Source organism: Nematolebias whitei, chromosome 22, assembly GCF_014905685.2.
Source record: "Nematolebias whitei isolate Nwh7 chromosome 22, NemWhi1, whole genome shotgun sequence".
Taxonomy (NCBI): domain Eukaryota; kingdom Metazoa; phylum Chordata; class Actinopteri; order Cyprinodontiformes; family Rivulidae; genus Nematolebias; species Nematolebias whitei.
In genome coordinates, this window is record NC_056519.1 from 925,859 (window position 1) to 936,280 (window position 10,422).

Below are 10,422 nucleotides of genomic sequence, written 5' to 3' on the forward strand. Positions count from 1 at the left end.
TACTATAGCATGTGTCATTTTACACCAGTTTAGAAGTCATACTATAGCATGTGTCATTTTACACCATTTTTGAAGTCATACTATAGTATGTGTCATTTTACACCAGTTTTGAAGTCATACTATAGCATGTGTCATTTTACACCAGTTTGGAAGTCATACTATAGTATGTGTCATTTTACACCAGTTTGGAAGTCATACTATAGTGTGTTGTTTTACACGGTGCTCCACTTTCTTTGGTCTTACAGAACCCAAAGAACTTCAGAAACGTCCAGCGACAGAAGATCTGGTTCTGTTGAAGAATCAAACTCGTTCTTCAAGGTGTCAGCTCGTCGTCGGTCATCTTGCGGTAGGACAGAAATTTAATCATCTCAAATGACACGTGTTTTACACATCCATACAAACACAGGTATACGTATAAACCATTTTTACCTTAAACTAACGGGTGTTTGCCTTGATACATTAGTTTGAACTTAAATAAATTGCAGAACACTCATTTACTGCAACATTTTATTTGTCCAACAAACATGAAACGTGACAGTTTGGATCAAACTGTGACGACAACACGATAAGAAAAGTGGCACCACACAACTCCTGACCGGACGCACAAAGGAAGAAGACAAATGGGAAATTTCCAGGAAAGTCTTGAGATGTTTGTGACACCAGAGAAGAGTCCTCCAGACAGCAGGCGGTGCTGGCTCAGTGAACGTTCACATTTACAACGTAAAAAAGACGACTTGAACGCAACAGTTCCACAAGAAATGGTCATTAGTGACGATCAGAAAGGAAGCAGTCTGTACAGTACACCTGATGTCCAACTGGGAAACAGAACCAGTGGACCCCAGTACCAAACAAGAAATGAGTGAAGAGCCACGGCAGCAAATGATCACTGCTTTCTGAAATCACAAAGTGTCGTCAAAATACTAACATCCGTCATCTTCTCCCCGCCAAAATTAAAGCCCTACATGCTTCACTGGAGCAGAAACAGACGACTGTTGAAGGTTTCGAGTTAAAAAAGCAGTTTTGTTCCTTAAGGGTTCTGGAGTGTGGACATGTAAACGTGCATTTAAAAGCTCCAAACAAATGTCTGGCCAGCCTCGGCCGTTTGATCAGAACTGCAGGCTCATCAGGTGGATCAGAACTGAAAACCTTATACAGGCCGATCTGATGGAGCCACGAGGACTCATTACAAGAGAGACCTGTTCCAGACCAAACACACCTTATACCATACCACAGTCATACCTCACACACAAGCTCAGGCTCCTCCCCCACCAGAGAGGTCACGTCCCAAGAGCCAACTTTAAAAAGCCAGGGTCAGAGCGCCATACGTCCCATGGTGCCATGCACCAGACCCATATGTAGGTTGTGGGCCTGCGGGAAGGCAAACCCATGTAACTCATGTGACTGAGAAGCCTGGACGCCAGGTGCAATGGGGCCACTCCCAGGCTCGGCTCCAGGGTGGGGTCCTGGTAACCCACGTCCGGGGGATGGACATCAAGGTCCTTGTTCTCTGCCCATGAGAGGGTTCTGAATCGCTCTTAGCCTGTCCTCAGATCTGGGTGGTTTTACATGTTCTCCCTGGTAGAGCATGACATTTGTCAGGAATCCCACGTCAAGAGTCGACTTTAACTCACGTGATTCGATGGGACAAGTTGTTTTTTTTCTGTGGGACGGGACTGAAAATCCACTTCCTGTTTCCTTCCAGACTAAAAACAGGCGTGGTAGGTTCACTGGTTTCTGTGAACTGGCCCTAGCTGAGAGTGGTTCTCCCTCCTGTTTGTCTCCATGTGGTGGACTGGAGACCTGTCCAGGCGTCTCACGTAGAGACTGCCGGGAACAGACACACGGAAAGGAAAAGAATCAAAAGGGCAGATTTTGAATTAGTCTCTAAATTAAATCCTGAAATGAAAGTTTTGTCTGTTGGAACAGAAAATGAACCAAGAGGCTTTTATTTTGACGACACTGTTTTCATCCTGTAAGGACAAACCAACTTTGGGTTAAAGAAGTGACCGGTGACGGTCTCTTCGGTCATCACGTGTAGTTTACCAAACTTGCACGCTGCTGCTTTATCGTACAATCTGACGAAGAGCGGGTCATCCAGCAGCCACCAGTGGACCCAGAGCAACAAAAATGGACATTTTGACTCAATTACAATGCCATATATATATTTACATTAGAAGTTCTAAAATACTTTCTTCTGCTAAACAAGCGACGTGAACGTAACGAACGCTGCCACCTGGTGCTCACGTTAAACGTTGCAACGAAAAAATGTTCTTGTTTTTCCAGTGAAGATGAGGACGTTCCCAAAATATTTAAATTATACAGACACTTCAACCAAATGATTTTTTTAGTGGGAGGGGAGGCGGGGCTTAAGCATCAAGCATGCCGCCCACATCCTGATAACCCCTGAAAAAAAAATCAGATATTTTGGCTTCAGTTCCGACCAACAGGAGAAGGCGGAGACGCTTCGGCCATCTTGACAAACGTGAGAGAAACAAACTACCGGGGTAACTAGCAGCTAAGCTAAGTGAACCAGCAGCCAGTTGTGGCTAACAAACGTCACATGACGTCTTCACATCATTCACTTTGGGGCTTTTCATTTCAAAGGTACATCTTAAAACGTTGACGTGTTGTAGTGACGGTTTTAGGTGGAAATCTTTGCTCAGGATGGGACTGAAGGTTCAACACAAGCTGCTCAGAGAGAATGTTACTGTCTTTGATAATGTTTCTGTTCAACGCCCTGACACGAGTCTGGAGCTGCACTGGACCAATCTCTGACTGGTTTGTTCAGAACTCATGAGGCCCCAGAACATCTTGTGGTCCGATCCTGGAGATCTGCAGAAAGGTTGAGGTCGTTCCACCTGGTCCGTTGGTTAGCCCCGCCCCCCCAGCTAGAATCAGCGCGTCTGTCCATCTCTGGGCTGGTTTCTCTGGAGGCAGTGTGATCCATTCAGAACGTTGGGCAGTGTGGACCCGTTATTAAATTAAAGCTGGATTTGATGATTTCAATGCCCAAAATCGAACCAAAGAAGAAGATTTGGCAGCAGAGGAAGAGGCCGGTGCTTCTCAGACACTCCAGAGAATAAAAATCTAAAATTCAATGAAAAACTGCCGAGTCATGGCCAGAATCATCGTGTCATGGCATCTGGATGTTAGAACCAGACAGGACTGGGACTGGTTCTGGGTTGTAGTCGAACATTAAGGCAGAACTCCAGCTTTAAACCCAATTCAAATCAAAAGACTGGATCAGAAGTTTCTCTGTCGGGTTGTTGGTTCTGATGATGAAGCAGGTTGTCTTCTACAGAGAGCAGGTCGGCCATGTTGTGCCTGCAGGATGAGAAGGGCTTCAGTTAGGCTCAGGTTAATTTAACTTAAACCAGACAGACGAACAGATTAACTGCAGAGGTGGAGGTCAGCCAATCAGGGCCGAGGATTTACACAAACATCTGGAGATCAGCCAATCAGGACCGAGGATTTACACAAACATCTGGAGGTCAGCCAATCAGGACCGAGGATTTACACAAACATCTGGAGATCAGCCAATCAGGAACCAAGGATTTACACAAACATCTGGAGGTCAGCCAATCAGGGCCGAGGATTTACACAAACATCTGAAGGTCAGCCAATCGGGACCGAGGATTTCTACAAACATCTGGAGGTCAGCCAATCGGGACAGAGGGTTTACACAAACATCTGGAGGTCAGCCAATCAGGACCAAGGATTTCTACAAACAGCTAGAGGTCAGCCAATCAGGACCGAGGATTTCTGCAAACATCTGGAGGTCAGCCAATCAGGACCGAGGATTTCTACAAACATCTAGTGGTCAGCCAATCAGGACCGAGGATTTACACAAACATCTGGAGGTCAGCCAATCAGGACCGAGGATTTCTACAAACATCTGGAGGTCAGCCAATCGGGGCCGAGGATTTACACAAACAGCTAGAGGTCAGCCAATCAGGAACCAAGGATTTATACAAACAGCTGGAGGTCAACCAATCAGGAACCAAGGATTTATACAAACAGTTGGAGGTCAGCCAATCAGAACTAAGGATTTATACAAACAGCTGGAGGTCAGCCAATCAGGACCAAGGATTCACACATCAACACTTTTAGAATCAAACAGAAGAAATATTCGTACTGACGTGGCAGCGGCTCTTTATGTCTTGCTGGCGTTCTCGTAGATGACGTCTGAGGTTACGGACTGTTGTTTCTTCTTGTGCCACATGAGAAGGACGCACTGATGGATGAAGACAAATTGCTCCTGAAAAACAAACAAAAACAACAACAGACAAATGAAGATAAACACTAAAAAGCCAATATAAACAAACAACAAAGTGATAAAAACTAACAAACGGATGAAGAACAAACAACAAATGGCTCCAAAAAACAAAAACTGATGCGTAACAAATACTAACTAATGAATATCCTGATGCATGCTCAATAATCCAGATAGAAAAATCTATATTAAGTCTGGTCCTCTGGATGTTCAAAAAACAAAAACAACAACGTTGTTGTTTTGTTTTTGTTTTTTGAACATCCAGAGGAGCAGACTTAACTTTTATAACTAATGAATACTGTATTTTCTGCTCAATGAGACATTAATTTTGTCAAAGACTTTAAACCCCGCAGTTTATATTTGGGTGCGCTCTATAGACCGGCAATTATGGTACGTGAGCTTCTTTATAAATAAAAATGTTTCAATTAGGGAGAAATTTTAAACCAACATTCCTAGTATTGCCTCTGGTTCTGTGTCAGATGAGACAACTTTAAAAATGTCAGTAGAACCTGATTTATGTTTGTCCTGTTCAGCTCTGAACTGTTAAAAATAATAGCTTCATCCAAACCACCCACATGTCTGCTAGATCCCATCCCAACCAGACTCTTTAAAGACGTATTTCCTCTAATTAATAACCACGTCTTAGATCTGCTTAACTTGTCTTTAATGGATGGTTATGTACCACAGAGCTTTAAGGTTGCTGTAATTAAACCTTCACTTAAGAAACATAACCTTGACTCATGAATCCTAGCCAACTATAGACCTATATCTAATCTAACTTTCATCTCAAAAATTCTAGAGAAAATAGTTGCAGGTCAGTTACTTGATGATCTACTAAAGAAATAATCTGTTTGAAAAGTTTCAGTCAGGGTTTAGACTCACCACAGCACTGAATCTGCACTGGTGGAAGTCCACCTGCGTAATATCACTAACATTAGAAACATCTGATCTAAAGATGATGCAGGAAAACTGGTCCATGCATTTGTCACGTCTAGACTGGACTATTGCAATGGTTTATTATCTGGGTGTCCAAATATTCTTTAAAACGTCTTCAGTTGATCCAAAATGCTGCTGCCAGAGTCTTAACTGGAGTTACTGGGAGAGATCATATCTCTCCAGTTTTAGCTTCTCTCCATTGGCTCCCTGTCAAATCCAGAACTGAATTCAAAATCTTACTTCTAACCTACAAAGCTCTCAACAACCTAGCTCATCAGGCTCCTCTCATGTTAAATGCAATTCAAAATACGTTATTAATCCAGGAGGTATTGTTGTAACTCATCATCCTGGGTTCATTAAGACTTGTTCTAGATGCTGATGGCTGTGAGCAGGAAGGATCCCGCTGCAGTCTGTCCCGCAGCGGATCTGAAGAAACTGGCTGCAGATGCCGATCTGTCCACCTGGACCCAGTGGGTCTCTCGGTCTTCTTGGGCAGCAGCACCACCTGGAAGTTGGGCAGAACTCCTCCCTGAGCGATGGTCACTCCTCTCAGCAGCTTGTTGAGCTCCTCATCATTGCAGACAGCCAGCCACAGGTGTCGGGGGATGATCTTGGTCTTCTTGTTGGCGTGAGCCACGGTTCCTGCCAGCTCCAGGATCTCAGCAGTCAGTTACTTGAGCACCACAGCCAGGTAGACGAAGATGCTTCCACGGCACCTCCTTTACATCTCATTTCTTCTCCTGGACATGCCGGTGAAGGATTGCTGGTCACCTGGATCAGAGACTAACTCACAGGTTGACCACAGTATGTGAGGCTGCAGAACACCACCTCAGATACCATACTGAGCAGCACAGGGGCTCCTCAGGGCACGGTCCTCTCACCATTTCTTTTCACCCTCTACACCTCGGACTTTAGGTACAACTCACAATCCTGCCATCTGCAGAAGTTCTGGATGATCTGTCATTGTGGGCTGCATCACTGGTGACCATGAAGCTGAATAAAGAAGTGTGGTGGACAGAACCACCTGCAACTCAATGTTGGAAAAACTAAAGAGCTGCAGGTGGACCACAGGAAGAAGCCCCCCCCCCCCCCCCCCCAACCCTATCAACATCAAGGGTACTAAGGTGGACACTGTGGACTGCTACAAGTACCTGGAGGTCCACCTGGACAATAAACTGGACTGGATAGATGACACCAGCACCTCTACAAGAAAGGACAGAGTCGTCTTTTTCTTCTGAGGAGACTCAGGACCTTTAACGTCTGCAGGACCATGCTCCAGATGTTTTGCCACTCGGTGGTCTCCAGCATCATGTTCTACACTGTGGTGTGCTGGGGGTGAAGAAAGCTGATGCCAACAGACTTGATAAGCTCACGAAGAGAGCTGGTTCAGTTCTGGGAGTGGACCTGCAGTCTCTGAGCAGAGGATGCTGAGGAACCTGCTCCAGATCCTGAACATCACGTCACCCCCCCCCCCCCCTGCATGACACCCTGGACTCTTCTAGCACCTTCAGTCCTAGACTGAGACCACGAGTTGCTCCACAGAACAGGAAGTCCTTCAAACTGGTCAACTCCTCCCCCTTTAGGACAATAAAATGAATCCTGCACCAAAATGTTTCTGTCTGACCTGAACCTGTTTTACACCTTAATGTTAATCTTTTTTAAATATTTTTATGTTCTCTGTAATTTGTATTATATCTTGTGTGATTCATTGTCCTGAAACTCTGGCACAACAATTTCCTGTGGGATCAATCAAGTTGTATTTAAGTTCTTATCTTATTTGGGATGTGGGGCTGTAGCTGAGACATTATTTGAGCTTTGAGATGTTCATCAGCTGCTCCTGGTTAAATGCTAAATGGACTATACTTGTATAGCTCCTTTCTATCTTATTTCAAGATACTCAAAGCTCTTTACAACAATCTGTGCCTCATAGACCCGTTCATACAGCTCTATACCAGATCTCTACAAAGTTAATTGAACACATTATTCTAAAGAGACTAATCAGAGCTTTATCACATTCAGACACCGATGGGACACACATCAGAGGCAGTGAGGGGTTCAGTGTCCTGCCCAGGGACACTTCAGCATGTGACTGCTGGTGGATTCGAACCCCCAACTCTTGCAATGGAGGACGACTGCTCTAACCACTCAGCCACAGCCGCCATGGTTGTAAAAACCATCTTGTTGTCATGGTTACGCATCATAACAAATGTCAAAAAGTTAAAGGTTTTCAGTAAAAATCCTTCCAGCTGCATCAGATACCAGAGGAAGTAATCGTCCGAAAAAAGAGAAAAAAATTACATCTAGGAAAAGAGGAAATAAAGTTTTCAAAAGCAACATCCCAGAATGAAAGTAACAGCTTTTCTAACATGCAGTCACCTTGAGCGGCACAATTCAGAGCAACTGAGGAACCAACTTCCAGGTTCTGTCCGTGAGGCTGACACATTGTCCAGTTTTAAGACTTTCCTTTTTGATGAATCCTATAGTTGGGGTTGGTTTGGGTTTCCTGAGCTGTCTCTTAGTTCTGCTGCTATAGGCTTAGACTGCTGGAGGACAAACTGACCACATGTCCTCTTTCTGCTGTCTTTACTTACTCTACCTCTTTGTAATTATTTCCATCTTAACCTGTTTTTTCTTTCCTCCAATAGAAAGTACACCTGGACTATAGAAAGTACACCTGGACTATAGAAAGTACACCTGGACAAGGAATGTGTGATATGGCATAAAATTCATATCACGATATGTATTGTGAAGGGTGGCCATAACGATATATATCGCGATATGTTTTTGGTATAAAACTTGCAATAGGAATAAAAAAAGCACAGGGTGTCCTTTTGCCATCATATATTTTGAATTAAGAAAATTCCACTACTAGGTCCAGAGAGTTTTTAAATAATAAGCAAATCAAGTACTGGGCTTTTTGCTTGTAGTGCAAAAGAGATCAGATGTAGTTTTAGCCACATGTTTTAAACAGAAGAATATGTTAACAGTTTCCAGTCTCACTTTATAAATGAACAGCAACAGAGCAGCAACTGAAACACTTCACCTCCAAACCTCTAGTGGGCGCCTCCTGCTGCTTTAATGGAGCTGACACAAAATGAGTCTGTGGCTTTGACCAGAGGGTCTCGCAGTAAAATCACACAACACAGAGTTCTGTTCACAGATCAGAGAGCAGGTTTCTCTAAACATGACCAACGCTTACTTTAACTTTCGACGGAAAAAAAGACAAGAAAACTTTTGACGGAACACGGCGTTTTACGCCTGCGTCAGAATACGATAACACTACGGCAAGCCGGGCGTAGTTAGCTTGTAGCTTCGCCACTTAGCTCTCGAAGAAATGACTTTAACGCCACTTGTGCAGTTTTCAGCTCAAAATAGCAACGATTAAATCTGACAGCTCTGATTTTACACTTGAACACCACTTATGCAGTTTTCAACAAACAAAAGTAGCCATTAAACTGACAACTCTGATTTTACTTGAGACACAGCGTTACTGCGGTTAGCCGCTAGAAGCCAGATCTCTATCGTGGGTTAAGTTTCTACCGTATACCTTTTATATCGCGCACTCCTAAACTGGACTATAGAATGTACACCTGGACCTGTCATTCTGTGTCTGTTTCTACTTCCTGTCCTCTCAGACCCGGCCAGTCAAAGCTCATCCTGAGCTGGTTCTATTCATTCATTCCACCTTTATTTCTACAGGTAAATCCCACTGAGACTTGAGGACTCATTTACAAGAGACACCTGATTTAACAAAGAATGATGACAACAATGGACAACAGCAACAAATTGGAGGTTTCTTCCTGTTAAAGGGAGTCTTTTCTTCCCACTGTCTCCTTTGTTCTTGCTCAGGATGAGAGACTGTGATGAAGAGAAGATTCAACACAACCTGCTGCCTCCTCAGATGGAGAACTTCACTAATTGTTTTTTTAAATGTGTGTGAATGTTTCTGTTCGGAGCTCTGAGATGACTTCTGTTGGAGCTACAGAAATAAACTGAACTCAGTGAAAATCAAACTAATTAAGAACAAAGCAGCAAACTGATGAAGATGAACTGCTCCTGAAGAACAAATGACAAACAGCCGCTGTCGCTTCTTGAACTCAAACACGATGGGGATGACTCTCAGCTACTACCACACCAAATGTTAGCACAATATCTGTAGGAACGACTCTGTGTTAGCTAAGGTCCATCAGCTGTAATGGTTCCTGTAAAGTGACGGTGTGTAGGTGGGGTGAGCAGACCTCGGTCTGGACCATGGACAGCCGGTGGGATCTCATCTCGGACACCATCCCCAGGATGTCCACGAACTCATGCTCCCTGATGTGCTGCATAAGGCGGTCCAGAGCCATGAAGGTCCCGGTCCTGCCGACCCCAGCACTGAAACACAAACAGAACTGACTTGGTCCAGGTTTTCACTGAGGGCGAGGTCCAAAAGATTCACACAAAGTCAGAATGTTTTTGAGTTTTCCATCAAGATCAGAAAAAAGAACATCCATTCATGACTGGCGCAAAGACTAGAACTTAAAAATCTAAAGTCATGGTCCTGCTCCACTCAAGGTTTCTTCTGTCCTCTGAGGGGTCTGTCTTGTTCTAAGGAAACATGAGACTCAGCAAAACAACTAATCTCTGGTAATCCATGATCTCGATGTCAGCATATAAATCATGGAGCAGGAAATCCTGCAGACCACACCTGCTGCTGACAGAACCAAGGTCAGATTCTGTTGCAGCTGGTGGACATTGAATGGATGAAGGTGTGTGTGTGTGGGGGGGTGGGGGGGAGAGATCATAAAATCTGACTGATTACATTTCAACAACATAAGTCCCTAATCTGACATTTAAGAAGCTTTAAAAACAACTTCCATGTCTGTTTACATCAACAACCACTAAATTATTGTCACACACAATGAGAGAGAGGCCAGTGGACCAGAGAACCAGTGGACCAGAGAACCAGAGGACCAGAGGACCAGAGAACCAATGGACCAGATAACCAGTGGACCAGAGGACCAGAGAACCCGTGGACCAGAGGACCAGTGGACCAGAGGACCAGAGAACCAGTGGACCAGATAACCAGTGGACCAGAGAACCAGTGGACCAGAGGACCAGTGGACCAGAGAACCAGTGGAACAGAGAACCAGAGGACCAGAGAACCAGAGAACCAGAGGACCAGAAAACCAGTGGACCAGAGAACCAGTGGACCAGAGAACCAGTGGACCAGA

General features: G+C 44.4%; 1 protein-coding gene across 1 annotated transcript in view; it reads right to left on the reverse strand.

The window, feature by feature from the left end:
• Positions 1-2,481: 2,481 nt before the first annotated feature.
• ptpro (protein tyrosine phosphatase receptor type O) overlaps positions 2,482-10,422 on the reverse strand; it is a 47,492-nt gene continuing 39,551 nt past the window's right edge. Inside the window, exons 27-29 of the mRNA XM_037696101.1 lie at positions 9,448-9,583; positions 4,140-4,258; positions 2,482-3,324 (exon numbers count right to left, since the gene is read on the reverse strand). Coding sequence (XP_037552029.1) covers positions 4,154-4,258; positions 9,448-9,583 — 241 coding nt within the window. The 3' untranslated portion in view covers positions 2,482-3,324; positions 4,140-4,153. The remainder of the gene's footprint in view (positions 3,325-4,139; positions 4,259-9,447; positions 9,584-10,422) is intronic.